This window comes from Crocuta crocuta, unplaced genomic scaffold (assembly GCF_008692635.1).
Source record: "Crocuta crocuta isolate KB4526 unplaced genomic scaffold, BGI_CrCroc_1.0 scaffold50, whole genome shotgun sequence".
NCBI lineage: Eukaryota > Metazoa > Chordata > Mammalia > Carnivora > Hyaenidae > Crocuta > Crocuta crocuta.
The window spans coordinates 2,619,324-2,646,115 of record NW_027527428.1 but is presented as its reverse complement, the minus strand read 5'-3'; the positions used below and the strand labels follow the sequence as shown (position 1 = coordinate 2,646,115).

The 26,792-nt window shown below is 52.0% G+C and overlaps 4 protein-coding genes across 9 annotated transcripts in view; 2 read left to right on the top strand and 2 right to left on the bottom strand.

Moving 5' to 3' along the window:
- The window catches only part of MIF4GD (MIF4G domain containing), a 4,456-nt gene extending 3,708 nt beyond the window's left edge, over positions 1 to 748 (top strand). For both annotated transcript variants that reach the window (XM_077754441.1, XM_077754451.1), the window contains exon 6: positions 6 to 748. In XM_077754441.1, the coding sequence (XP_077610567.1) occupies positions 6 to 229 (224 nt within the window). In that variant the 3' untranslated portion in view covers positions 230 to 748. The remainder of the gene's footprint in view (positions 1 to 5) is intronic.
- On the bottom strand, positions 654 to 3,649 carry MRPS7 (mitochondrial ribosomal protein S7). The gene is made up of 5 exons (XM_077754429.1): positions 3,563 to 3,649; positions 2,819 to 3,010; positions 2,645 to 2,708; positions 2,106 to 2,273; positions 654 to 1,264 (listed from the first exon to the last, which is right to left on the bottom strand). The coding sequence occupies exons 1-5, from the start codon at positions 3,643 to 3,645 to the stop codon at positions 1,043 to 1,045; spliced, it is 729 nt and encodes a 242-aa protein (XP_077610555.1). The 5' UTR covers positions 3,646 to 3,649; the 3' UTR covers positions 654 to 1,042.
- A 215-nt stretch (positions 3,650 to 3,864) lies between these two features.
- Positions 3,865 to 19,996, top strand: GGA3 (golgi associated, gamma adaptin ear containing, ARF binding protein 3). Of its 5 annotated transcripts, XR_013332765.1 has the most exons (18): positions 3,865 to 3,997; positions 10,557 to 10,641; positions 10,768 to 10,843; positions 12,456 to 12,554; positions 13,222 to 13,345; positions 13,596 to 13,699; positions 13,832 to 13,912; positions 14,301 to 14,438; positions 14,981 to 15,062; positions 15,143 to 15,259; positions 15,526 to 15,762; positions 16,142 to 16,212; positions 16,511 to 16,824; positions 17,080 to 17,288; positions 17,583 to 17,752; positions 17,925 to 18,035; positions 18,259 to 18,954; positions 19,505 to 19,996. XR_013332765.1 is itself a non-coding variant. In XM_077754371.1 (17 exons), the coding sequence occupies exons 1-17, from the start codon at positions 3,958 to 3,960 to the stop codon at positions 18,367 to 18,369; spliced, it is 2,169 nt and encodes a 722-aa protein (XP_077610497.1). In that variant the 5' UTR covers positions 3,865 to 3,957; the 3' UTR covers positions 18,370 to 19,996. The 5 variants fall into 5 exon arrangements, 4 of the variants coding, with proteins under 4 accessions (XP_077610497.1, XP_077610508.1, XP_077610527.1 ...); XM_077754371.1 differs by having other exon boundaries at positions 18,259 to 19,996; XM_077754382.1 differs by lacking the exon at positions 12,456 to 12,554 and having other exon boundaries at positions 18,259 to 19,996.
- A 346-nt stretch (positions 19,997 to 20,342) lies between these two features.
- The window catches only part of NUP85 (nucleoporin 85), a 36,577-nt gene continuing 30,127 nt past the window's right edge, over positions 20,343 to 26,792 (bottom strand). The window contains exons 12-19 of the mRNA XM_077754417.1: positions 24,025 to 24,108; positions 23,832 to 23,897; positions 23,525 to 23,676; positions 22,668 to 22,785; positions 22,461 to 22,561; positions 21,378 to 21,529; positions 20,902 to 21,003; positions 20,343 to 20,582 (exon numbers count right to left, since the gene is read on the bottom strand). Of these exons, the coding sequence (XP_077610543.1) occupies positions 20,484 to 20,582; positions 20,902 to 21,003; positions 21,378 to 21,529; positions 22,461 to 22,561; positions 22,668 to 22,785; positions 23,525 to 23,676; positions 23,832 to 23,897; positions 24,025 to 24,108 (874 nt within the window). The 3' untranslated portion in view covers positions 20,343 to 20,483. The remainder of the gene's footprint in view (positions 20,583 to 20,901; positions 21,004 to 21,377; positions 21,530 to 22,460; positions 22,562 to 22,667; positions 22,786 to 23,524; positions 23,677 to 23,831; positions 23,898 to 24,024; positions 24,109 to 26,792) is intronic.

Sequence of the window (26,792 nt, the reverse complement as noted above, 5' to 3'; positions counted from 1 at the left end):
GGTGGACTGCCTGGTGCTCCAGCTGCATCGGGTGGGGGAACAGCTGGAGAAGATGAACCGACAGCGCATGGATGAGCTTTTTGTCCTAATCCGGGACGGCTTCCTGCTCCCAAGCGGCCTCAGCTCCCTGGCCCAGCTGCTGCTGCTGGAGATCATTGAATTTCGGGCGGCCGGCTGGAAGACGACCCCCGCTGCCCACAAGTATTACTATAGCGAGGTCTCCGACTAGGCCTCCTGATCAGGCTGCCTCACCAGAAGCACCAGCCTCTCACCTACCCAACTCCCTGCCTCTCCCAGACTGTCCCTTCCAGACTTTCAACAGCTCCTGAGTGGTTTTCCCACTTCTGCTGTGGTCCTGCCCTGAGCACCTTCCCTCCTGGATTCAGGAACTAGGGAAAACACCAAACAGTCCTGCACCCCGCCCCCCCACAATCACCTCCAACCTGGGCCAAGCAGAGAAAGGCAGCTTCTAACAACCACTGCACTGTGTAGCCACTGGCGCAACAGCCATCTTGGTGCCTCAGTTTCCCCATCTGCAAAATGGGTCCCCCATAGCTACTGGTGGGATACTCTGGGATATCAGGGGGCAGAGCACAAGTCACACCAGAAAGTGCTTTTTACATTTCATACAAGGACCACTTCGGAAACATCCATATTTCTAGTCGGTTTTAGTAAATGGCGGCACCCCATCACACACTACACCAGTTCAGGGTGAGAATTTTCTAATAAAGCTTTTCTAACATTAAAACTGCTTCCTTTCATATCATCCTAACTTCTGCCCCAAATTGAGGGGGAGAAGGTGGATGGGCCCCACGTTTCCTGTGGGAAACCTAAAGTGGTTATGTTCCCTCTTAGTAAGCAGATGGGATAAGAAGAGCAAGTTCTAGGCCCCAAAGAAAGGACTAACAAGCAATAAATATGTTGTTCCATCCTTATGAGGCTTGCCTGCCCTGAAAAAGGAACTGCATCCTTAACCGTCAAGTGTTTCCTTACTTCCCGCAGCACAGAGCTGCGGGCTCCCCCCAGAGCCCCTCGCCTCCCACTACCACCAGCGGTAGTGAGCCAGCGCGCGGTTGGCCTCGGCCATCTTGTGCATGTCATGCTTCTTCTTGATCACGGGGCCCTGGTTGTGAAAAGCCTCCAGCAGCTCATGGGACAACTTCTCGGGCATCAGCATCCGCCGGTGCTTCTTCTCCCGGCACTCAGTAATCATCCACTTCATGGCCAGGAAGCGACGGCGCCGGTCGGCTAGTGGCACGGGGACCTGGATGAGACAAGACGTGGGCAAGTTAGTCCAAGAACCTGTCAGGGCTGCAGCCTCCTTCCTGCCTGAGCTGTAAGGAGTAGCCACGCTTCCCTTCTTCTGAGTTAATCCCACCCTTGGGCGACCTCAGCGTAGCAGACATAGGGGCATTCCCTGAGCAAACACTCATTAAGCACCGACCTCTTTCACCTCTAAATGGAAGCTCAGCCAAGTTGATATGAACATCAACTGGGAAAAGCCCCATCAAGCTGGGGTGACTCTGCTAACTCAGATCCCGGGTGCCTAAAAACATGATCCTCTTGTCCAAAAACCATCTGCTAAACCACCACTATATACCAGGTACCACGCGAGACCCTAGGGACACGGTCATTAAGGAAAGTCTCTTCCCTCATGAAGTTTACATGAAAAAAGCAGATGAGAACACTGGCTTATTACAGTGACGTACAATTAAGTGGGATAACAGCCCTCGATCGGTTCAGAAAATGGTGATGGAGCATCAGTTATGGGTCAAGCGCTACTCTAGACACCGGTATACGAAGGTAAGTTATAAACAGTCCCCTCACCAGAAGAAGCTTACAATTTAGAACAGAGCATAACGGACAGAATGCGGGCAGGGTAGATTTCCAGAAGAAGGAATTCTGATGCTCCTTTGCTCTCTTCCCTTCCCATCTTCTGCCTGTGAGCTTTACACTAGGACTCCGGTGAGCAGACTCTGACAGAACCTAGTCTCTATAAAACTGTCCATCTTGGTCTAATTCTGGACCCTCCCACTCTCAAGCACTTCCCACCACCATCTTGTTTCACGGGTGGGCAGCCCTGCTTTCCAGCCCTGACCACTCACTTGGTAGAAATGCCCACCTCTGAGGATGGGTACCAGCCCAATCACAGGCTCACAGTTTTTCAGTGCCTGGTGGAAGATGGTATAGGGGTTGCGTTCGATGGTTGCCCGTTCCTCCGCAGAGGCAGCATGGTACTTCTCAAACTGCTTCCTCTTCACAGCTTCCAGAGTCTGCAAAGGCATACACTCAAAGACACTGCCCCAGGCTCCCTAAAGGGTTTCCCCAGCTGAGCCAGTACCTTGCCCTTTACCCCTCCCATCCTGCTCTTCTACAACAGTGTGGCTCCTCTCTCACAACTTATAAAGCACGTTCCTAAGTGCCTCTCTCTTTCCTGAGTGAGGACCAGGCAACAGGCCAAGATTTGGGACTGGGGAAGTGAAAGGTAGTGGCCAACTCCTGCAGGATTTATTAAAGCTGCCACCTCCACAAATATCTAGAGAAGGTCATTCTAATGGCAGGTACGTGAAGCTGTACTTTTTTATGCCAAAGTGAAAGCCACATATAAAGTTGTAAGAAAGCAGACTGGAGACGTGCTGCTCACCTGCGTCATGAGGGATCTGGCCAGGACTTTGTTTCCTCCTTTCATTATCATGTTGGTGAATTTACTTCAAGGAGAAAGGCAACACATTTAGGTTTCCAAGGCCTAATTCCACAGAATCCTAACTGTAGACCCTCCCTCCTATCGTGGCACGAAAAGTATTTGCCTCCACCTAACCTGATCACTGGGTCATCAAACACAGAGCTTGTTTTCGTCGCTGGGGCAGCTTTGATGTGCTGAGTCTTCCTGAGTTCCAGGTCATCCTTCTCGTGCTCCGTCAGCTCCGCCAACGGCTTGCGGTAATATTCTTTGTCAATCTGTGGATCCTTGTATTCAGGACCATAGCGGCTCCACCTCACCTGGGTTAGCCTGCGAGGGGAGGAAGAGGAAGAGGCGGGGAAGAGCTGACCCCCACAAGAGAAAAGGTCTTACTTAACAACAGGCATGTTTGCCAACCCGCTGGCGGGAGAGGCACGGAGACCGTTAGGCAAACCTGAATGCGGTAATTCTGGCTCTTGTCCCAAGAGGTAAGAAAATCCCCCCCCCCGCCCCCAAAAGGCCAGAAAAGTCTCCTCCAAGTCAAGTGCCAACGGGAAGGAGAGGCTCCTGAACCACATTATAGGCGCCCCGACTAAGCGTCTCCCCCCAGCCCCCACCTCTCCCAAAACAGAAAATTCCAGCGCTGAGCTCTTTCGTAAGACCGCGCTTCCAGCTTCGAATTAGAATCCCGTCGCGCGGGGAACAATCACTAAACCTTCACGCTGGCCCAAAGTCACACAGCTAATTCAGAGGCTTGGACCCAGTGTCCCGGCCCGCAGGCTCCCTCCAGGTCCCCGCACCGTCCGCCTGCGGTCCTTTCGTTCCCGGCAGGTCTCTCCGTGAAGACGCAAGCGGCCCCCCAGCTTCCCGCAGTCCTCTTACCCTGGAAGCCGCAGGAGACGATTCCGCACGCCCAGCGCCAGGACCGGCCACCCTCGCGCAGCCTTCACCGAGGACGCAGCCATCTTGGCTGGCCACGAGGACCCTACGGGGGCTGTCCTCGGGGTGCCCGAGCGAGTGACGCCAGACGGGGAAAGACTCCACAGGGTCCTAAATCTGTGCGTCACGCCATTAGTCCGGAGTTAAGAGTTTCTCACTCAGAGGTCCAAAGTGAAGAATCAGAAGGAAACATTCGGCTTCTCGTTCGTCGCAGTCTGATTCGACCGTCGGCGGCGGGGCGCTCTCTTCTCAGGCCCCCATGCAGGCCCCGCCCCGGCTCATTTCTTGCCGGTTCTCGCGAGGTTTGAGGCCGCAGGGCCGGCCCGGGCGGCTGCAATATGGCGGAGGCGGAAGGGGAAAGCCTGGAGTCCTGGCTGAGTGAGTAGCCGCGGCCGCTTCTGTCTGCTTCTGTCTGTCCTCGAACCCCCTCGCCGCCCCCCGCTATCTCCCTCCACCTTCTCCCAGGGTCCCGTGGCGGCGTCTCCGAGCGGCTCGCGCTTCGGCTTGCTCTCGCCGCTAGCCGTCAGCGATCACGCCCCTTCCCCAGCAGGACGCCCCTTCCCCAGCAGGGCGCCCCGGCCCCCGCCCAGCGCCTCCTTCCACGGCCGCGCGCGGCGGCGGCGGCGGGACCTCCGTCCTGTCCGGGCCCCGCGGGTTCCGGGGAGCGGCAGCCAAGTGCTCCCGGCTGACGTGCATCGGCGGTTTGGNGTTTCAGACCCCCGCGCCTCCATCTCAGACCAAGAGAAAACCCGCGGCTTTGGGCGCCGCCGAGTATACACACACAGCTTCAGAATTGCGACAGTGTATTTGAGAAGTGGCCGCTTCGCTGAGGTAGAACGTTTGAAGTGAGAATAATCCGAAGTAGGATAAAGAACAGAGCTCTATTCTTTTCCTGCAGCGGCCAGAGCTCGGTTATGTCTGTGTTGGAGACACACACACTTGAACACCTTCACGAGTCATCGTTGATAACGTACCCTGAGCAAAGCCGAGGAACACAGCCTAGTGCTGTAGTTAGAGCGGCCTATTGCTCTGCTTGCTAAATCATATTGCTGCCGAGGAAATACAGGTTAACCTTGTTAGCAGGTAGTACTCTGCTGAAGGGTTAATAAGTCAACTTTCCTATAGGTCCCTGGAGGTCCGTTTAATTGAACAGAATAATAAGACAGGATGCCTAGAGATTGCCTTGTGCAGAGATCTCTTATTTACCAGAGCCTCCAGGCTGTTTCCTCCAATGGCCTGACCTTTCTTAAGAAGAAACCCCCTTCAGGTTGTTGAACCCAGGTTACATTTGCAAAATCTGCAGTTGCAGGCAGGTCACAAAGTCTTCTGTATATGTGGAACTGTTCTCTAAGGAGCTCAGAGCGCCCCGAAGACGCTCGTTTAATGCATCTATAAAGTATCCTAGCGAAGCAGGTACTAATGGCACCACTTCGCTGAAGGAGGACGCCCTGACTCTAATCAAACCACTTGTCCAGAGATACCGAACCAGATATAGATATGCCTACACTGGAATTGGTTTTGGTTTTTCAAGTTTATTTTGAGAGCGAGAGAATCCCAAGCAGGCTCTGTGCTGTCAGGGCAGAGCCCGTCACAGGGTTCGATCCCAGGAACAGTGAGATCAACCGGTGCTGAAATCAAGAGTCCGATGCCCACCTGACTGAGCTACTCAGGAGCTCCTGGAATTGGTTTGATTCATGGATATAAATAGGGACATTGGAGTAAGTTGACTTCAGCTGCGTTCAATAGGCTAGATTTAGAGTTATGTTTTGAAATAGGAGAGGGACAGACCTGTTTTTGAGGGAGAGTGGAGGTTGTGAGTGGGAGAGAGACAGTGGTGTCTGCAGACGCTAGAGCTGAGACGGGCCTTTGCTCTTTCCCATTAGTTAGAGTGACATTAGGGGCAGTGTTCAGAGTCCTTCCATTCTCCTCCATCGTTCACCTTCACAGTTCTTGTGGCTTATTGGTGTGAACTTGGCCAATTGAATGAACCAGTGCTTGGAGTTCAGCACTATGTTAGTCTGGGTCCTTGTCACTCAGTGGATTGCCTCTGCTTACTATAGAAGCCCCTGCTGGGCCCAGTGCTTCAGGTGTCTCGCCTCTTCCCCTCTGTCCACTCTGCACTCTGCTCCCAGAAGAGCACTTCTGTGTAATCGGATCGTCCCACCGCCGCACACCTCCTGACGCCCCTTGATGGCTTCCTAAGAGTCTTCTTGGCTCTGCTAAGTCAGATGCTTTTGTCCCAGCAGCACACATTGCTCACCTTTCCCGGGAGCGCCATTCCCCTTTGCTCAACAAAATGCTTTAAGACCCATCCCAGATTCTCCTTGCGCACGGACGGTCTCCTGATGACTTCAGCCTTTTCTGAACTCCTGCTATTACTATAATTGGTCCATAAGAAATACCTGTTATGTGAGGTATTATGAAAATTAAGTTCAATCTGTCTTTGCCGTAAGTTTGGTAAAGGTGATCCTGGAGTGGATAAAGCATTATTAGAAAGATACACGTACAAGGCAAGAACTGTATATGCTAAAATGCAGGCAGTTTCTTTAGGAAATTGGGGATATGGAAAAAAAAGTGGAATGGAAACATGATCCTCTCAGTGAGGAGGTAGCATCTGAGCCAGGCCGTAAAGACTGGGGAAAACTGGCTAAGAAAACACTAGACGGTAATGCAAGTAGAGAAACCGTGTTTGGGGCATACAGGAACAGGTGTTTGGCTGGTTCAGGCAGGGAGTTCCAGTAGGGGTGTGGTGGGAGAGAAAGCTGGGCAGTTAGAACCAAATTCTGGAAAAGCTGGAATTCCAGCTCAAGAAGCTTAAATTTCGACGGTTATCAGGTCCCCCATTCTTACCATCTCTCATGAAATCAGTGTTTTTTACAAGGGTCAGTATAGGGCTTTTAGAAGAGATGGCCAGGAGCCAAAGTTCTAGAAGCAGGTGAAGAAGAGGGTGGAGTGGGGCCAGAGGTAAAAAAGGAAGGAAGAGATTTAAAAAGATTTTGAGGGGGCACCTGGGTGGCCTAGTTGGTGAAGCATCTGACTCTTGATTTTGGCTCACAGTGAGATCAGACCCTGTGTCGGGCTCTGTGGTGACAGTGCAGAGCCTGCTTGGGATACTCTCTGCCCGTTCCCCGCTTGTGCTTGCTGGATAAATAAATAGACCTTGAGAAGGAAGGGACCCTAGATTCATGGAAACGGGTAAGAGAGGAGGAGTCAGCAATGGGGGTTCAAATCCGGATGCCTGGGTGTGGGTGCAAAAGGAGCTTTTGAATGATGGCACCATTTTTCCTTTAAGTTTTTTAAATGTTTTATTTATTTTTGAGAGAGAGCAAGCACACACGGAAGAAGGGCAGAGAGGGAGGGGGACAGAGGATCCAAAGCGGGCTCTGTGCTGACAGCAATGAGCCCAATGTGGGGCTTGAACTCATGAACTGTGTGATCATGACCTGAGCAGAAACCAAGAGTCAGACGTTCAACCGGCTGAGCCACCCAGACAAGATGCCGCATGATAGCACCATTTATAGAAATGGGGAAGTCAGGAAGGAGAAGTAACGAGCTTGTTTTTAAACTTGCTTCTGTAGCAGATCATATAAGTACACTCTCGTTTTTTGCTCTGGTTATTTTGCCCGTGTTGCGCCAGAAGAGTATAATCCCCCTAAGGGCAGGCTCTGAGTCTTGGGCTTTTTCTTTAGTCCCTCTATGGCCAAGCGTGCTCTGTACTTGGTTCCCCTTTAGTTATGTTATTGATTGAGTGAATAGTATAGTACAGTATAGTTGATCTGTGTACTCAATTTTCTGTGGGCGCTTAAAGATTTGGTGACTACTGCTCTCTTGATTCAAGACCCTCGCACTGAAGGCTCATTCCTGATTGCTCTTCCATCCCATATCTTGCCTCTCTCTTTTTTTTTTTTTTAATAATGTTTTTGTTTATTTCTAGGAGAGAGAGAGAGAGACAGCGTGAGCAGGGGAGGGTCAGAGAGAGAGGGAGTCACAGACTCTGAAACAGGCTCCAGGCTCTGAGCTGGCAGTCAGTACAGAGCCCGACGCGAGGCTCGAACCCACGAACCGCGAGATCATGACCCAAGCGAAAGTCGGACGCCTAACCGACTAAGCCACCCAGGCGCCCCCCATATCTTGCCTCTCTTAATCTCTAAGTCATGTGTTACATAGACCTTGTGGTCTGTGAAATGTTTGAGCTGTGTTGGGACTGGGCAGCCAGTGTTGCCCCTACTTGAACCATCCCCACTTGACCTTCTGAGGCCCCACAACAGTCAAGGCTAGTGTTGGAACAAAGCTGAAAATGAGAGCAGGAAATCTGGATGTACAGACACACAAGAGAATAAGGCTTTCAAGAGAGACCCGAAAATAGAAACCTTGCGTCCAAGTAGAGTCCAGGGCCTGTTCTAGGTGGGGTCGACAGGGGAGGCTGTGGTGTCACCTCTGTGCCAGGTAATGGAGCTTGTTGAGTGGGTGGAAAGTTGTATGCGTCTGCGGGAGGGAGGCAGTGGGCAGATGGAGAGATCGAGTCACCCAGAAGAATCCCCAGAGTTTTCCTCCAGTGCCTAAGGCTGCTGTGGTCGGCTTCCTGCGTAGGCTGGGGAGCTGGAGCGGATACCCAGACCTGGGACTGACCGTTGCTGACACTGGGGCTTTTTGTGCCCACGTGTAGGCAGAGAGCTCCCTGCAGAGTTGCGGTAGAAAGGTCTGTCGAGGTGAAAGGAAGTGAGATTCTGGAGAACTTGAACCCAGGTGAGAAGGGAGTGGGCGTATACTTGGAAGCACAAGTGCTACAGGAGGCCTGGAGAGAACACATGTGGCGAAGGCCCATTGCTCATGCACATGGGGGGGTAGGGGCATCCACGCGGCACTCCCCGCCATCCTTTTCCAGTTGTGAACAGTGCGTCTTACACCATGAGGTACGAGACTCTTCTCAAAATAATAATAGCGATGGGAGGGGTATGGCTCCTCAGACCATCTTATTTTTGTATCCTTCAGCTTCTTGATGTCACGTGAGAACTTCAAGCATCTCAAAAGATGGGGATTAGTAACAAAGCCACTCTAGCACCTGAGAAGATACCAGACAACCAGTGAGAGAAACGTGGGGCTTCTGGAAAGTGACAGCTCGTAGGTCACCATGGCAATAAACAGCTACTCTTGATAGAATTAATCCGCTTCCTTTTTAGCTTGACCTTTTTTTTTTTGACTTTTTAAAAAAATTTTTTTTTTATTATTAATTTCTAGGAGAGAGAGAGACAGCGCGAGCCAGGGGAGGGCCAGAGAGAGGGAGTCACAGACTGAAACAGGCTCCAGGCTCCGAGCTGGCAGTCAGCACAGAGCCCGACGCGGGGCTCGAACCCACTAACCGCGAGATCATGACCCAAGTGAAAGTCGGACGCTTAACCGACTAAGCCACCCAGGTGCCCCTTAGCTTGACCTTTTAAAGGGTCTGTTAATTCTCTCTATGTTTGAGGACAGACATTTCTCTTTTCCTCCAAATATGAACCCAAAGCATCAGAATCTTGCAGTCAGAGCAAGGCACGTGTCTGCGGGGGCTGCACGCCTTCCCTCCGCCTCTGGGTGGCGTCTGCTGACTTGTATCTCAGAACCCTGCTCGGCGGGGGAGGGGGGGATGCCGGGATCCCTTGTTAGGATTTGGTCATGGAGCAAGTGATTTTTAATGTTCGGAAAAGGGAAGTTAAGAACACAGTCACGAGAAACCAGAATTCAGGAACTTCTGACAATGTCCCTTGTGCAGAGGGGCTTCCTCTAGGTTCTGTTGCCCTGTTTTTGGCGTTTGCGGAAATGCGCGGGAGTATGGGATTTAAAAAGGATATACGCCTTCAGCCTTCCTTTCGTCTTCTGAACCTGAAGCCCTAAATTTAGCAAACAGCTTGAGAGTGCTTTCTGGAAGAGGCGGACTCCCAAGATCTGAATCAGAGGTGGGAACACACTTCACCACCCCAGCGAGGTCTGGGGATAACAGAGGAAAGGGGGCCTCGCCAAATATTGGGAGACTTAACATTTAGCACCTGGATTTTAAACCCGCAGTGATCCTCTGAGAACTCTCCGGCGCTTGTCTTTGTCCTTAATCATAGGAGACCACTTATTCTTTTATTTTTATTTTCAAAAATAATTGTATATTTCTTTTGTTTTGAGAGAGAGAGAGAGAGCAGAGGAGGGGCAGAGAGAGAGAATCCCAGCAGGCTCCTCGCTGTTTGCACAGAGCCAGATGTGGGACTCTAACTCACAAACCAAGTGATCACCACCTGAGCTGAAATCAAGAGTTTGACGCTTAACTGACTGAGCCACCCAGGTGCCCCTGTTGAAGGCCATTTGAACCAGAGGGTGCTGAATGCTCAGGTTCACGTTCTGTGTCCGCGGTCCTGGGGATGGAGCACAATGGTTGTTTAGTAGCGGCTCAGTAAATATTAGTAACTTAAGGTGATGAGCATTATGTACAACTTAAAAAACATTTAAAGCATTAAGGAAAGTTAGGTCTTGAAAGAATTTTTGAAGGGCACATAGGAAATAAATTTCCTAAGTATATATATTTTTTATCAAGTATCACCTGACTTTAATTTTTCCGGGAAACACTTCTTGATCCTCCCTACTTGCTTAATAGCTTATTTTTATGTAACTAGTTATTTATACTTATTTGTTACAGCAAACATTTTTGCAGATGTCAGTTTGAAGATTTTTATCATTTGTGTTTATAATTAATTCTTTTTTACTGTCGACTGTGGTCAACTCTAAACTTCCCAAGGCTGAGAATTTGTTTTCCCTTTCATCTGTGACTTTCAAAATACTGGACTGACCTGTTGAGGGTTCTCTTATCAGAAAAGAAATTTGGAAACAAACCTAGCTTCACATCAACGCCTAAAAATTGTTGGAACACTTTCCATTGTGCCCTCAATTGTCCTTTGCTTTGCTCTGTCCCAAGATAAGGCCACCAATCCTTCCAACCGCCAGGAGGACTGGGAATACATAATTGGCTTCTGTGATCAGATCAACAAAGAGCTTGAAGGGTGAGTCTCAAAGCTGTTGGGGGGCGAGCGGGAGAGAGCTGACTGGAGAAGTCAAAGTGGGCCACGGAAGGCCAGCCATGTGGCCCCAGGGTCAGCGCCTGAAAGCGGGGTCTGCTTGTCTCCCAGGCCACAGATCGCTGTCCGGCTGCTGGCCCATAAGATCCAGTCTCCACAGGAATGGGAGGCGGTCCAGGCCCTGACGGTATGTGGTTCATTGCAACCGTGGATTTCAGTGAGCCCAGGCCTTTCCTCATGCGCCCACTGGGTTCTCCGAGGTTTTCAGGGCTCACATCCTAAGGCAGCTGGAAGTCCCCAATACTAGGTCTATCTGGAGCGCATTATGTAAACACCAATGTGTGTGACTGAAGTGCAGCCCCCACACCACGGCCGCCGGTCTAGCGGGAGAGGCTGAGTGGCTAAGGGAGGGACCCAGAGGCAGGGGCCCTGAGTGCCTCTGAGGGGCCCCAGGGTGGGGCCCAGAGGCAGCTTCTTGAAGAGACGCTGGCAGCTGTCTTGCCAGTTAAGAGTTAGCCAACTGAAGAAAAATGAAGCAAGGAGAAGTTGTTCTGTAGCTAAAAGCGATGCTAGTTCCTGCTCAAGGCACCACCGGCAGGCGGGGCTTCGAGTTCATTCAGACTAAGAGGGGCCAGTGCAGCGCTGAGCCAGAGTGCGGCCCAGCTCCCCGGTCTCCCAGGTTCTGCCCCAGCCCGTCCAGGCCATGGGAAAGGCGCTCAGACGGCCCACGTGCACACCTCTGTCGCGTTCACTGTAGAGAGAAGGCCTTAGAACAGTGCTTCTCAGTCTGGGGAGGGTGTCCTCTCCAGGGGACGTCTGGCAGTGTCCAGAAACACTTTTGGGTATCACACATCATGGAGCGTCACTAGCATCCAGTGGCTAGAGGCCCCCATTGCTGAACATCTAATAATGTACCGGACGGGCTTCCACAGCAAAGAACGGCCCAGAATGTCAGTAGTGGCGTAGTGGAAAACCCCTACTTTACAAAGTCGAAAGCCACAAAAGGGAATGTGGGGCCGGAGGGGCGGGAGGGCTCCATGGCATCAAGTGCAGGCTCCAGGGCCACAGGCAGCGCAGAAAACTGACGGTAGTTTATGTGCTTCGGAAGGAAAGTCGGTGGGAGCAGGGAGGGCAAATATCCTGCCCTTGAAAAAGAGATCTGTTTAAATATTATCTTCCATCTTCCCAAAACATTGATCAACTTCTAGAAAGAGCCCTGGAGCCAGAGTCAGAGAAACTTTCTGCCTCTGGGCCTGTTTCCTCATCTAAATGATGAGGGTAGAATCTTACAAGCAGGCACCTTCTACACCACACGTTCACTGTCTTGGTATCTGGGTCTCAGTGTTTCTTTTTTTTCTTAATGCTTTTTTAAAAAATGTGTTTCTGAGAGAGACAGCGTGAGCAGGGGAGGGTCAGAGAGAGAGGGAGACACAGAATCCGAAACAGGCTCCAGGCTCTGAGCTAGCTGTCAGCACAGGGCCCGACGCGGGGCTCGAACCCACGAACCGTGAGATCATGACCTGAGCCGAAGTTGGACGCTTAACCGACCAAGCCACCCAGGCGTCCCTGGGTCTCAGTGTTTCTTTTTTTAGTTCCTGTTCGGCTTCCCCGGAAGAGAGGTGTGCAGTTCGAGGGGCCTGAGGTGTCGGTGATTCCGTTACCCTGATGCTCTGGGCATGGCGGGGGGGGGGCGGGCAGTGCACATAAACTTCCCAACCAGTTTCTTCCTTGCGAAGGTTTAGTCACTGTGACCTGTGTGCAGGGTCCTGGCTGAGCGCCTCCCCTTCGTGTGGCTGTAGGTGCTGGAGGCCTGTATGAAGAACTGTGGCAGGAGATTTCATAATGAAGTGGGGAAGTTCCGGTTTTTGAATGAGTTAATCAAAGTCGTCTCTCCGAAGGTCAGTCAGTGGCCGTCTTCTCATTTCTAGGAACTCCTTCTGTCTTCCTCCCCCTGTGCCGTCACCGGCTTCACCGTGCAGCCGCTATCTCCACACCTTGTCCTTAGAGAGCTAGGCCCTGAGGGTGGCAGGGTGGCCCTGAGGCCACCGGACAGGCAGCCCTCTGATGGACTCCTGACCTAAATGTGACAGGTGATGTGGCAGCAGGCGTTGACGCGCACCTGGGGGAGGCTCCTGGGACAGCAGCCACTTTTCTTTGGTCTGTCGTCCATAGGCGTGAGGAGTTCTACTCCTCCTCACTCAGCCGCTCAGCGTCTGTGGCTCGCTGGTGTGGCTTCAGCTCTGGGCGCCACTTAAAGCACAGGGAGCAATTTTTCATACTTAAGACGCTCCTTGATGCCTCTGAGATAAAATGCCATTATTTCTGGGAGATCGTGCATGCAAACCCAGTGGTGAGCCGCTGCTGCCTGCCAGGGCATGGACTGATAGATTGCGCTGTGCCACTGTGGGTTCCCTCCGTGTCACACGCACCTGACGCCTGCTGCTCTGGGGCGGGCTGGAAGACTGGGGCTAATCCCCGACCTTTCGTTGCTGTGAAGAGAGCTTTCCCATGGTTTCTACCTCTGACACCAGTTAGGAGATTTTCCCTGTTTCTTTTGCCTCTTAGTACCTGGGGGACAGGGTGTCTGAGAAAGTGAAGACCAAGGTTATTGAGCTGCTTTATAGCTGGACGTTGGCCCTGCCAGAAGAAACAAAGATCAAGGATGCTTATCACATGCTGAAGAGACAAGGTATGTGCTTACTTACCTTGCTTTGGCCTCGGAGCAGCCCCAGAGGCTGGCTGAGGCCGGGAAGAATGAGGGGGGTCTGGCCTCCCCTCCCAAAGTCTGGCCTCCCCTCCCAAGGGGAAGATCCTCGGAAGGGCTCGGCTGCGGTGTGATTGGTTGAGGTGGTCCTGCCTGCTCACCCCTCTCATGGGGGTGTGCCCGCCCTCGCTGTGTGAGGAAGGGTGACACTCTGCCCCCTTGTGTTCCCTTCCAGGCATAGTGCAGTCTGACCCCCTGATCCCCGTGGACAGGACACTGATTCCCTCTCCACCACCTCGTCCCAAAAACCCTGTTTTTGATGATGAGGAGAAATCCAAGGTAAAGTGCATCCCAGCAGATAGCGTCCGTAGATGAGGCGTGGGCTGACTCAGTACCGTGGCAGCTCCAGTTTCTCTGGTCTCCCAGCTGGGATGCTACCTTTCCTTTTACCTTCGGTACCTCCTCTTCCAGCTTTTAGCCAAGTTGTTGAAAAGCAAAAATCCAGATGACCTACAAGAGGCCAACAAGCTCATCAAGTCCATGGTGAAGGAAGTGAGTGGGCCCTGGGCCTTGGGGCGGAGGATTGTGGCCACAGAGCAATAGTCCCTTCCCCTGGTGTGAGGCCTGCTGCCTGCCCCCGCCCCCAGCCCTCACCTGGAGAGGCCAGAGAGCGAGAGGTGCACTGGAGCTTCTGGGGGAGAATGGACTAGAGGAGCAAGCCTGGACCGGGCCAGCCTGGGGGGGAAGCAGGGTGCTGCTATTTTAAAGGAAAAGGTGCATCTTGACTGGGGCCCGTGGTTCCCAACAGCCATGCATGAAAAGGAGCTTCCCCTGGGCCTAGCCTCTGCTCATGTCCTCTGGTGCGGTCCTTGCTGTGGGGCGTTGGGGGCTGTGGGATGAGTCTAGTTGAGCTTTTTCTCCTTGACCATTTTTGATACAGGATGAGGCACGGATCCAGAAGGTGACCAAGCGTCTGCACACTTTAGAGGAGGTTAATAACAACGTAAAGCTGCTCAATGAGATGCTGCTTCATTACAGCAAAGAGGATTCTTCGGAGGCAGATAAAGAGCTCATGAAGGTAGGTGCATTTCCGGGGGAGCTGGGCTCTGGGAACAGGAGCCACCTTTGCTCAGAACTTGCCATTCCTTATTAATCAGCACAGCGGACAGGTTGGGGCGAGGGGGAGGTGGCACCCCCGTTCTACACGATTGCTGGCTAAGTCAGGGCAGAAGAGCTGTGTGCACACCCGAGTCTCTGTGAGCCTGCGGACCCACCATCAGAGCTCACTTCTCTCTGCCGCGGGGACACTTGGGTAGAGAGACCCGCCCTGTGCCTGATGCTGCTGCACTTTAGTCCTTGGTCACACAGATACTCTGAATTTTGAGGCACGCACTCGCCTCAGGGACAGGAAGGACACACTCCCACTGGTCCTAAGCAGACCTCTTAGGTGACCCAGTGGGGTGGAAGCTGGGAGCAGGAAGATGTGTGCTCTGAGCCCAGTTCTGCCAGTAACTGACCGTGGTTCTGGAGGAGGCCCCTGACTTCCTGGACATGAACACCGAATTGGAAGATTTCCAAAGGACTTTGTAGCTCTCATTTTTAGGTCTGGGACTCTTTCAGGAGCTGTTTGATCGGTGTGAGAATAAGAGGCGGACGTTATTCAAACTAGCCAGTGAGACAGAGGACAATGACAATTGTTTGGGTGAGTTCGAGAGTAGTTGACAAGGATAACCCAGGAACGTGGATTTGGCCTGGAGTGAGAAGTATCTCTTTCTGCTCTAGGGGACATCCTGCAGGCCAGTGACAACCTCTCCCGGGTCATCAGCTCTTACAAAACAGTCGTTGAAGGGCAGGTCATCAATGGTGAGGTCGCCACCTCAGCCATTCCAGACTCTGAAGGTAAAATGTTCCAGTTCTCCATTGTGGACCTGTCCAGGCCAGCCCCGGGCCCGCCACCAAGCCGTGAGCGCTTGACCTGCAAGTCCTCCCACAGGGCCCCAGGGGATTCTGAGCCATTCCCAGAGGCCAGGAGCTGTGGAGAGGGTTTTCTTTGCTTGCTTCTTTCCGGTGTTGTCTGGGCCGGAGGCTGTGCTGACAGCTCTGCTTCTGTGCAGCCACTAGAGTGGCCCCTAATCAGTCCCATCCGCCTCCATTCGCCCATCCAGGAAACCACTCCAGGAACCAAGGCACTCTCATCGACCTTGCGGAGTTGGACACACCAAGCAGCTCATCCTCAGTGTCGGCCCCGGCCCCACCGCCCTCTGGCATCCCTGTCCTCCCTCCGCCTCCCCAGACCTCGGGCCCTGGGCGCAGCCACCCATCCAGCCATGCGGAGGCCACCCCGGGTCCCACCAGCACAAGCAATGCCCTCTGCCTGCTGGACGAGGAGCTGCTCTGCTTGGGTGTGTCCTGGAGGGGCCAGCAGAGCCGAAAGGCGTGTGGAATCGGGAGGAGGGCTGAGGGGTGGCTGTGTACTTACTAGGGGTGGGGAAAGGGGCTTCAGGTAGAGGGACAGAGTCAAGTTCAGTGGCCCTCAGGGCAATCTGCACGCAGACTCCAGAATGGACGCAGTGGACTGTCTTGCTCTATTCCCCATCTCTGGGGTTCCCCCTGCCCCACTGAATATAAAGATTGAAGAGGATCCAGCTCTCCCTGGAGGCTGCCTGGGGGAAAACCCCCCAACCCGACACCCCTTGATGCTAATTTTGTCATGTGACTCTACTAGGGTGAGGCGGGGCTGCCAAGACAGAGACCCTTCTCACCATCCTATTCTGTTCTCAGGCCTTGCTGACCCAGCCCCCACTGCTCCTCCCCCAGAGTCCGCTGGAAACAGCCAGTGGCCCCTGTTCCAGGTAGGGACCTAGGGGACATCACTAAACTGCTCGACGAGCTTCACTTTCTCTTTCCTGACTCAGCCTCAGACCCAGTTGGCTACAGATACGGCTGTCTGTACTCCTTGGGGCACTGCCCTGGGTACATTAGGGAACATGAGTCACATCCAAGGGCTGGCCCTGGCCTCAGGAGGCTGCTAGTCTGGTGGTGGGGTCACAGGGTCCCCAGGAAAGGAGGCCAGAGTTGGAGACCCGAAACCCACCCTCTGCAGCAGACCGCTCCGCGGCCTTTGCTCATGCCACTTTCCATCCCTGACAGAACGAGCAGTCGGACCTGGACTTCGGCGGCCCCAGGCCCGGGAGTGCCGCCGCCAGCCCCTCGGCCGGGCCTCTGGTCCCGCCCTCAGCACCATCTGCAGGCAGCTCCCAGGCTCCGCCGCCGCCCTCCTTCCCGGCGCCTGCAGCCCTAGCCAGCGTTCCTGCCCCCAAACCAGGCTCCTTCTTGTTCCCAGCTGGACCGGCCCCCACCCCAAAGGCTGAGCCCACGGCCCTCGGGTACCATGGCTCAGCTTTGGGCGATAGCACCCTGCACCAGCTGGATGCCCTTGATCATCTTCTTGAAGACACCAGAGCGTAATGAGCGGGAGAGAGCTGGGACTGGGGAGGGGGCCCTGGGCTTGGCAGAACCAGAGGCCACTCCAGAGGGGCTGGGGATGTCCCCTTTTGGTCTACTGAGTCAGGTGGGAATCTGGAAACAGGGTGGGAGGTGGGGTAGGGGGTAGTAAGAACCAGCTCTGCCTGGCCGGGGGCGGGGGCAGTGTTTTGAGGGGTTGGCCCCGTAGCTTCCCCAGGTCTCTGACTTACCTTCTCCTCCTCCTTGCCTCTCAGGACATCAGGCCTGATGAAACCTGTCTCCTCCATCTTCTTCCCCGGGGCCACCACCTCCCCTCTGGTCCCCACTAGTACCACTGCTCGGCCTCTCCTCCCCTTCTCCCCGGGGCCCGGCAGCCCTCTCTTCCAGCCCCAGGGCAGCCCCATGAAGGGGCCAGAGCTCTCGCTGGCCAGTGTGCACGTCCCCCTGGAATCTATTAAGCCTAGTAGGTATCAGAAGCTTGGGGCGGGAGGGGAGGTGGGGCCCAGTTTACGGGGTCATAGGGAATGAGGGGTGGGCACAGGCTGTCTGCCCAGGTCCCTTAGAGGCAAACATGAGCTGCTTTCCTGCGCTCTTCGCCTCTCCCTGTTGCTACTGTGTACTCTGAGAGGCTCTTTCTCAGAATCCTTCAGGGAGCCTGCTGGCCACAGGGCTGCCCTGTCCTCCCCACTTGGCTGTGGCTAACACCCTCTGGGCTCTGGGGTTTCTCCTTCCACACCCACGTGACCTCTCCTTACAGGCAGCGCCCTTCCTGTGACAGCCTATGATAAAAATGGCTTCCGCATCCTCTTCCACTTTGCCAAGGAGTGTCCGCCTGGACGGCCTGATGTGCTGGTGGTGGTAGTGTCCATGCTGAATACAGCTCCCTTGCCCATCAAGAGCATCGTGCTGCAGGCCGCAGTGCCAAAGGTACCCCTGGCTTCCTGGGCCTCTAGAGGCAGCAGTTACTTTACCTTGAACTCCCTGTGTTGAGGGGCCAAGAGGCCACGAGGCCACAGCCATGTGTCCATTGTGACTCCAGTAGACTCCCTCTTAGGGGCACCTGCCGTCCCTCTTCAGAGGAGCTTCTCTTTTTCCTCAGTCAATGAAGGTGAAGTTACAGCCACCCTCTGGGACAGAGCTGTCTCCATTTAGCCCCATCCAGCCACCTGCAGCCATCACCCAGGTCATGCTGCTGGCAAATCCGCTGAAGGTGAGCTAGAACCAAGGTCCAGCGTGAAGCCCTGGCTGCCCCAGATTAGGATCTCTGCCTCCCAACTTGAAGTGCTGTGATACTGCATTAACTGTGTCCCTTCCCTACCCTGGTTCAGTGGCTGTTGTGGGGGGGGGGGGGGGGGGGGGGGGGAGTTGGAGCACAGAAAGGGCCCCAAGGTCAGAGGAGAAGAGCAGGTCTCACACACTGCCCTTTGCCACAGGAGAAGGCGAGGCTTCGGTATAGGCTGACCTTCGCCCTGGGAGAGCAGCTGAGCACAGAGGTGGGCGAGGTGGACCAGTTCCCTCCTGTGGAGCAGTGGGGTAACCTATGACTCCAGAGGACTCCGTGTCACCTCCGCACTGAAGCTCAGGCAGGCTGCCGCGAGACAGGAGGGCTCTCTGGTCTAGTCATTCTCCACATCCTGACTGCAGTGTCTAGAGCTTTCATCTGGAACAGGGGCCCTGGGCGTTGCTGCTGGGAGCCAAGCTGCTGCTGTGATGATCTCTCTGTTGGCCCCCTAAAAGGACCTGATTTTTTTGTCTACCTGTGTGACTTGAAGTGGCCATGTACCGTCAGGGGTGGGGAGTGGCCCCAGACTCTGCACGGTTGCCCTGGGGACATGGACCCAAGGTGGGGGAGGTTTTTCCCCCCTGTGCTGGCATCCTGATGCCGTAAGTGGGGAGGTCTCTAAGGAAACTTGGGACCCTCCCTCAAGGACTGTGTTCGCACACCCCTAGAGGCCTCAGCCCCCCATTGCTACTTTGTGCTTCCCCTGCTGGCAGGTTCCTGCTTCCACGTCCTGGGAGGTAGGCAGAGCCCAGCGGTCCCGAGTGGCCCTGGCCATAGAGAAGTCGGTGCACTGCAGAATCCCCAGCCCTGCGTTCCACGGGCAGCAGCGTCCTGGAATGGCCACTGGGTGAGGAGTTGTGTGCTCGTCTCTGGTGGTGGCAGGCTGTGTCCTATGGACATCACAGTGGGATATGAACCTCAGCCTATTAGAAACAGAACTTGGCCTTGTGGCAGCCAAAACTAAGGATACAAAAGAAAATGGAAGAGAACCAGTGTTTCCCCTTTTCTGGAAGCAGATACTCAAAGCTTTCCAGGAAAAGTGTGTGCCTCCTGCCTTGGGAATAGGCCATCCTACTCACTACCTCTTGCTTGGCATGAAATAAACTGCTCTCCTTCCCTTCAAGTCTGTGAAGGAAAGGACAAGTCCCATCACCCTCTGCGTCCTTCTGCTTAGGCTTCCCCCCTCTTCCCACCAGATGGCCTGTGGTATGACATGTTTGGGAACAGGCAGCCTCAGGGTCAGGCTCATTGCACTAGACTTCTGTCCTTACCTGCTGCCCAGGAACCTTGACTATCCCCAGCTGTTGGGGAGCAGCGTCCATGAGATACAGGGTGTGGGGGTGGGGAGATCAGGAGCCGTGCTTGAATTGAGTCACCAGACCATTCTGCTTCCACAGGGCTCAGCCTCGGACCGCTTGTCTGAGTTGCTTCATCCACCAGATGCAAGTGGGCCAGGGACTCCAGGCCTCACAGGGCAAGAAAGGAACCACCACCAGCTGAGGAAAGAGCACTCAGCTCATCTGGGCAGCTCTGAGCCCTCTCTGGGGAAAGGTGGCACACACCACAATCCCTATCCCTCCCTGCACTTGGTCCTCTCCCACTTCCCTTCCAGTTTTAGCAAGCAGGATTCAGTGCTTGAATAGAACAGGTCAAAAGTGAATCCATTTCACAAGAGTAAATCCAACAGCTTTCCAAATGCTGGCTGCTGCAGCCCTGGGAAGGCTTGTGGGATTACTGTGTGGAAATATACCTTTATAATAAGCTTTAGACATTAAAATTATTTGAGTGTTACTACTGAGGTCACTGCTTTGTGACAAATGACTGTATACAATATCCCAACTCTGCTGCCCTTGGTCTGCTGCATGTCAAATAAAGTCATTTTTGCCCTAGCTGGAATCCTAATACAGACCCCGTTCACCCCACAGTGGGCAAAATACCATTTATGAATTCCAAATGTAGACAGATCTGCTGGAATCACCTACGGTTTCTGTTGATGAAGAAGGTACAGGTTCCTGGACCTTTTCCTTTTTTAAAGGAAAGAACCATTAACAGATAAATGTTCCAGTTGATTCTAAAGTGAGGCTCAATTTCAGAAGTGCAAATAAACTACTGACTGCTCTTGTTTGAATTTCAAATAGGAAGGAGGGCATTGCACTCACCATCATAACTTTCAGGAGTGGCTTTTACTCTTGGGAGACCAGGAAAATCGTTCCACACCAAGGAGAAGAGAACATGTACTTTCTAACACCTCCAGTTCACAGTAGAGGTAGGAAAAACCTTACCTTCTACTGGAGGGAAAAGAATTTTTTTATTCTTTCAAAAATGTATATACATTGCCATACAAAGATGCCAGACTGCAGCAGCTCTCAGCTGGCCTCAGGAGCCTTCCAGTGAGCCTTCTTTTACAATGGCCCGGGCAAGATTTCGTGCCAGCGCAAGTCTCAGCATTTCCAGCTTGGTGTTCTCGATGTCCTCCTAAAACGCAAAGACGACCAGCATGAGGTATGGCAGGAAGTGTTCCTTGAAAGCTCTGAAAGGCTCTGTGTGACCCAGACGCAGACCAAGGGCATGTAACCCTTAGTAGCTTCTAGCAAGTCGTTTATGAGGGAACTGCATGCAAAGGACCACGACGACTGACCGACGGACAAGTAGAGACCAGAACACTAGGATCACCCCACTTTCTCTTAAAACAAGCCAGTGTGTCAACTACAGGTTAAGAGGTAAATCAAGCACAAGTAGAGGGAGCCTTTTCTTATCGCCATTACAGAATCAACAGCCCGAAAGCTAAAATGACCTGGAGTCGCTGAGCACCAGGCTCTCCCCGCGCCGGCCTTCCTGAGGCCAAGTCCTCCAGACATCTCATCAGCTCATAGGTTTGCTCCGTTGTAAAAATCACCTGAGAGAGAAAAGAAGCTGCTTTGCTTAGATGCTCCCCAACCACGGCCTGCGCTGATCTGTGTACGTGCCCAGGTTCAGAGACCGCCTTCTGTGCATGCCCTTTGGAGGGGCANCCCCCCCCCCCCCCCGCCTCTCTCTTCAGGGCACCAGGCGGAGTATGGTCAGTAGACAGCAGCCTCATTTCAAATTAAGTAGATGCTTTTCTCGTGTAGATGCTCTATTTCCAGGGGCGGCGTTCCGGGAGGGCACCCCCACGCACGGGGCTCTCCGTGGGAGCTGATGTACAGATGTGCATCTGCAACAACTACGGAATAAAGCGTTCTGTCAGAGACTACAAAACGCAAAGAAAATCACTGTAAATTCAGACTGTACCTGTTTCTGTTCCAAAAGGGGCAGGGCATCTGTGAGTAGTGTTACCCAGAAACACCGCGGAGCAATCTGGGACGTCATCAACGACAGGAGAAGAGAAGCCGCATCAAAAAAACGCTTCTCCCCGTAAAATCGGTGGAACTCCCGGTACTTTCCTATTGCAAAAAGAGAACAGGAGGTCACTTCTGGCCCTCATCAAGCCTGGAGAAGCCCCAGCCAGCAGGCTCCTGGGCCAATGAGAACAACAGGATTGAAATTAAAAAACACTTTTATTTATAAAAAAACACATGGGCCACACGCCTGGGTGGCTCAGTGGGTCAAGCGTCGGACTCTTGACTTCAGCTGATTGTGGTATCACAGTTTGGGAGTTCAAGCCCTGTGTCAGGCTCTGTGCTGGCTGTGCAGAGCCTGCTCTCTCTCTCCCTCTCCCCCTACCCACTCAGGCTGTCTCTCTCAAAATGAAAACAAAAAACCAAATTTATGAAAAAACCTGCTTTGAAGGGGCTCCAAAGAGCCAAACAGATCCTTCAAAAATGTCAAGGTGAAGAAACCTCAAGAAAGGGGCACTAAAGAGACTGGACAACTGAATTCGTGAACGTGGAGATGATAAAAGACCTTGCTGGGATGGTGGATATAGTCAGAAGGTGGATTATGGATTTGAGGAGAGCAGTGCATTTTGGTAACTGGTTATGTGATAGAAAGTTCTTGTTCTTAGAAAACACATGCTCAGGTATTTATGAGGAAAGGGGAGCAAAGTCTCCAATTTACTTTTAGACTGTTCCCCAAAAACCTGAGAGGCAAATAAAAATAATAAAACAAAGGCAAAATATAAATAGTGAATCTGGATAAAGTGTACATGGGAGTTCTTTATACCTTAAACTACTTTGCACCTTTTCTCTTTAATTTTGAAATTAATGGGAAATGTTACCACAAAATATGCTTTGCAGAGTATGGCACGCGGAGCTCTGTGTGGTTTGGAGTTTGGGCTTAACCGGAGGGAAACCCTGGAGAAGTCTAGATCGTACCTCCCATCTCCACAAGCCACCACCGTGAGGAAGGTGCAGGGGATAGAGCCCAGAAACTCACCCAAGAATGTCAGTCGATCACTGAGCATCATGGCAGGCCCAAGGTTGTCAATGAGATCCAGATCAGAAAAGCAGCCTCGCTCACAGTAATCCCTGAGGAACCTGCGAGGCCGGGCCCAGAAGTCAGAGCAGCAGTCCTAAGCCCCATTTCCTCAGCCTCCCAACTTGCCACACAGCCCCGAGAGAAGCCGAAAGGGACCGAACCCACCTGTCTGACACCAGCGTGGCAAAGGCTGCATCTTTGGCTCGGATGCTCCAAGACAGGGCAGAGCCCAGGCGGTTGTTGCGGACAGCTTTCATGGCTAAGATCTTACAGATGCTGCGAACTTGGTAAGGGAAAAAAACAAGGTGAACTTTTCACCCTGCAAGTCACTCCATTCGTAACCTTTGCTGGACAGAAACCGGCTTCCCAACTCCTCTGAGCTTTCTGTAAAGCCTGTCCGCAGACTTCAAACGCAAGTTGGTCCGTAACACTAGGAACTTGGGGGTTTATAAATTGTCTCCTGGCTCTGATCACACTATGACCCACCCTAGCAGGGCTGGCTGTGTGAGTGGGTTTGATTTCAGGGATGGCAAAAAGATTGTTAATGCTCTCCACAGACGAGCTCCTTCATTATCTGTGCAGATACCAAAAACATCCTTTGGATCTTGAATGCCATGTGCTTTCAGAGACGGCCATATGCAAGCAAATGCCTCTGGAAAAAACAGACTTTTGCACTCAACAGTGAGGGGAGGAGGGGCAAGCATCACTGCTTCCTTTCTGTGCTCTTCCCGAGCTGCCTCTGGTCCTGCTTCCCCACTGAACCAGCCTTAGCAACAGCAACCCACCCGGGAGAAGTAAATTCCAAGCGGATCCCAGCCCTGAACTTAAGAGACAGGAAGTGGGTAAAAATCTTTGTGAAAGGTAATGTGCTCCATTGCTTCTAAGTCTTGACGGATCCCCAGCTTGTCCTAGCTCAATAATTTTCCTGTTTTGGCTTATCTCTTGGCACCCGCTGCTTGGCCTCTCTCCAGTGTGGCTGGCACGGCATGAGCAGAAAGTATGGCAGCAAGAGGGCAGCTCACCTTGCTCAGTCATCTGCCGCTGCTCACAAATCCGCAGCACCTTAACGGCTTTCTGTTCAGTGCTCAGAGGTATCCGCTCAATATGCAGCTCCAAGGAAACTCGGCCCAGCTCAGGGCAGTAATCGAAGTAATCCACTCCCAACTGCCAAAGGCTGCAACAGTCCGAGAAGAACAGACATGAGGTGCTGCCCTGGAGCTCAGGGACTGGCACGGAGAGGCTACTCCCGCAGGCCCCGGAGACTTCAGGGAACCAGAAGGGAAAGAACGCCATCTTGTCTGCTGAAAAGCACTGTTGGGGTCTTCCTACCTATGATGAGCAAACAGTCCTGAGGCATATTCCAGCAGGAGGAACTCTCTCATGTTGGATCCGAAGCTGGAATAAACAAAAAATGAGACCAAAACCCATGGCCTGCCCCATTCAGGCCCCTCCCGCAGCCCAACCACGCTTCCATACAAGCAGGCCCCAAGTCCCGAGGGCTGGCCTGCTGCCACATACTTACTAGAGATTGTGCGACTGGAGGAGCTTGCAGTGATCCAGCAGATCTGTCAGATGGGCCACAAACCACCAGTTGCTTAAGGCAATGCTGTGGGTTCAAACCCAAGGAGAACAGTCAGGGTGAGAGCATGGTCCACATGAGGCAGAGCATGAGCAGGACCCCTCACGTCCTTTGCATAAAAATAGGTGGGACCGGGGCGCCTGGGTGGCTTAGTCGGTTGAGCGTCTGACTTTCGCTTGGGTCATGATCTCGCGGTTCATGGGTTCGAGCCCCGCGTCGGGCTCTGTGCTCACTGCCAGCTCAGAGCCTGGAGCCTGTTTCAGAGTCTGTGACTCCCTCTCTCTCTGACCCTCCCCTGCTCATGCTGTCTCTCTCTCTCTCCTAGAAATAAATAAAACATTTTAAAAAAAATTAAAAAAAAATAGGTGGGACAGTGACAAGTTGAAATCTGTTTGGAAGAAGTTTCTCTGTGTTGTGTGAGGACAGTGCATACCTAGAAGGCAGGCCAACCCTCAAAGTGGCAGCCAATGATCTCTATGGAGAATGTCACGGTGAAAATAAAATTCAGGAATCCAATCAGATGCAAACAATGTAGATAAGAGTAATGTGTAAGAATAAAAAAGAAACAGACTTATGAAAACAGAGAACTGATGGTTGCCAGTGGGGAGAAGGGTGCGAGGATGGGAGAACTAGGTGAAGAGGTACAAGCTTCCACTTAGAAAATAAGCCGTGGGGATGAAAAGCACATCATCATGAACATAGTCAATAATCTAACTTTATGTGGTAACACATGATAATTACACTGCCAGTGGGGGCAATTTTGTAATGTACAGAATTGCTGAATGTTGTAAACTGGAAACTAACACGTCAACTATACTTCAATTAAAAAAAGATGGGATGCCTGGATGGTTGTAGGTTAAGTGACCAACTTTGGCTCAGGTTATTATCTCATGATTCGGGAGTTCAAGCCCCACACTGGGCTCTCTTACTGCCGGTGCAGAGCTCACTTCAGATTCTCTGTCCCCCTCTCTCCCCCACTCCCCTGCTTACGTGGTCTCTCTCTCTCATAAATAAACTTTAAAAAAAAGAAAGAGAAAAAGATCGGGGCACCCGGGTGGCTCAGCTGGTTGCACGTTCAACTTTGGCTCAGGAAATGATCTCATGGTTCATCATTTCAAGCCCCGTGTCCAGCTTGTAGCTGTCAGTGCAGAGCCCACTTCAGATCCTGTCTTCCTCTCTGCCCCTCCCCCACTCATGCTGTCTCAAAAATAAACTAACATTGGGGCATCTGGGTGGCTCCATCGGTTGAGCATCCGACTTCCACTCAGGTCATAATCTCACAGTTAGTGAGTTTGAGCCCCGCACAGACTCCATAGTGTCAGTGCAGAGCCTGCTTGGGATTTTCTCGCTCTCCCTCTCTCTCTGCTCCTCCCCTACCTGTGCGCAAGTGCACGCTCACTCTCAAAAAATAAAGAAAAAAAAAAAAGACTAAAACACTGGTTTCTGATGTTTGATGCTTGAAATCAGAGGAATATATCTGCATCTAGATTCACTGTTAATGTTTCTCAATATATAGCTTTTGGCTAGTATACTTTATGAATACGACCATATACATAATGACACTTTAGAAACCATCTTGTGTTTAGGTTTCTATTAATACTATGCATGACGAAATTTTTGTTCAATGACAAGATTTGTAATTTTATTGTATTTGTAGTCTGGGATGAAGGTTAAGTCCTTCCCCNAATTCCCCCCCCCCCCCCACTCCCATTCACACTTTTAATCAAAACCTGGAATCATCTGAGGCCCTTGTGAAAAATAAAGGTTTCTAGGGCCCTCTCAAGGTCTGATTAAGTAGGTTCCTTGGAAATCATTGTTTCACATCATCAGTGTTTGTAAGCTCCCTAGCATCCTTTTGTACAGAGTATACCAGCGCACTTACTGTCAGTGTGCATCCATCATTTCGAGTCAGGTTATTCATTTGTTACTTGGCTTAGGCTTTTCTATATTTGTATACAATGCTCTTTTTTTTTTTTTTTAATCTTGGGAAAGGGAAAAAAAACCTTTAATAATTGCTTTCTGCAACAAAATCAAGCACAAGTGAAAGGAGCAGACTATCAAAGCAGACAGTTTCCAAGATGTAACAGTGCACTAAGGTAAAAAAAAAAAAAAAAAAGAAAAAGAAAAAAAAAATTCTGCTTTAGGGAACCTGGGTGGCTAAGTCGGTTGAGCATCTGACTTCAGCTCAGGTCATGATCTCACAGTTTATGGGTTTGGCCCCTGCATCGGGCTCTGTGCTGGCAGCTTGCTCAGAGCCGGGAGCCTGCTTCAGATTCTGTGCCTTCTTTTCTCTCTGCCCCTCCCTTATTCGTGCTCTGTCTCTGTCTCTCAATAATAAATGTAAAAAAATTTTCTTTAATCCTGCTTTCATAATATAAAAATAGGGACTGGCTTACACTGAATTATTGGACAAATGTTTAAAACTTCTGCCTCATTCTTAAGGATGTGGGCATACTCAGATACTCCATCTGTTCTAGGATTCCACCATTAGGGAATATGCTTGCTGGCCTTCCTAACATTCATTTTGAAGATTAGCTATACTCCAACTTTATTAATAGCTCTGTATTATTCACTCAAAAAACTATGTGGGTTGGGGTACCTGTCTGGCTCAGACGGTAGAGCATGAGACTCTTGATTTCAGACCCATGAGTTCAAGCCCCATGTTGGGCATAGAGATCATTTATAAAATGATCTGTGTTGGGGCGTCTGGG

Excerpts from the sequence above, each read along its gene's own strand:
- MRPS7 (XM_077754429.1), bottom strand. The coding sequence starts at position 3,645 with ATGGCTGCGTCCTCGGTGAAGGCTGCGCGAGGGTGGCCGGTCCTGGCG. Across the intron at positions 3,011-3,562 it reads CGTCTCCTGCGGCTTCCAGG|GCTAACCCAGGTGAGGTGGA; the intron begins GTAAGAGGACTG and ends CTCCCCTCGCAG. Across the intron at positions 1,265-2,105 it reads GAGGTGGGCATTTCTACCAA|GTCCCCGTGCCACTAGCCGA; the intron begins GTGAGTGGTCAG and ends TGTCTCATCCAG.
- GGA3 (XM_077754371.1), top strand. The coding sequence starts at position 3,958 with ATGGCGGAGGCGGAAGGGGAAAGCCTGGAGTCCTGGCTGA. Across the intron at positions 10,844-12,455 it reads AGGCGGTCCAGGCCCTGACG|GTGCTGGAGGCCTGTATGAA; the intron begins GTATGTGGTTCA and ends GTGTGGCTGTAG. Across the intron at positions 18,036-18,258 it reads TGCTGGCAAATCCGCTGAAG|GAGAAGGCGAGGCTTCGGTA; the intron begins GTGAGCTAGAAC and ends CCTTTGCCACAG.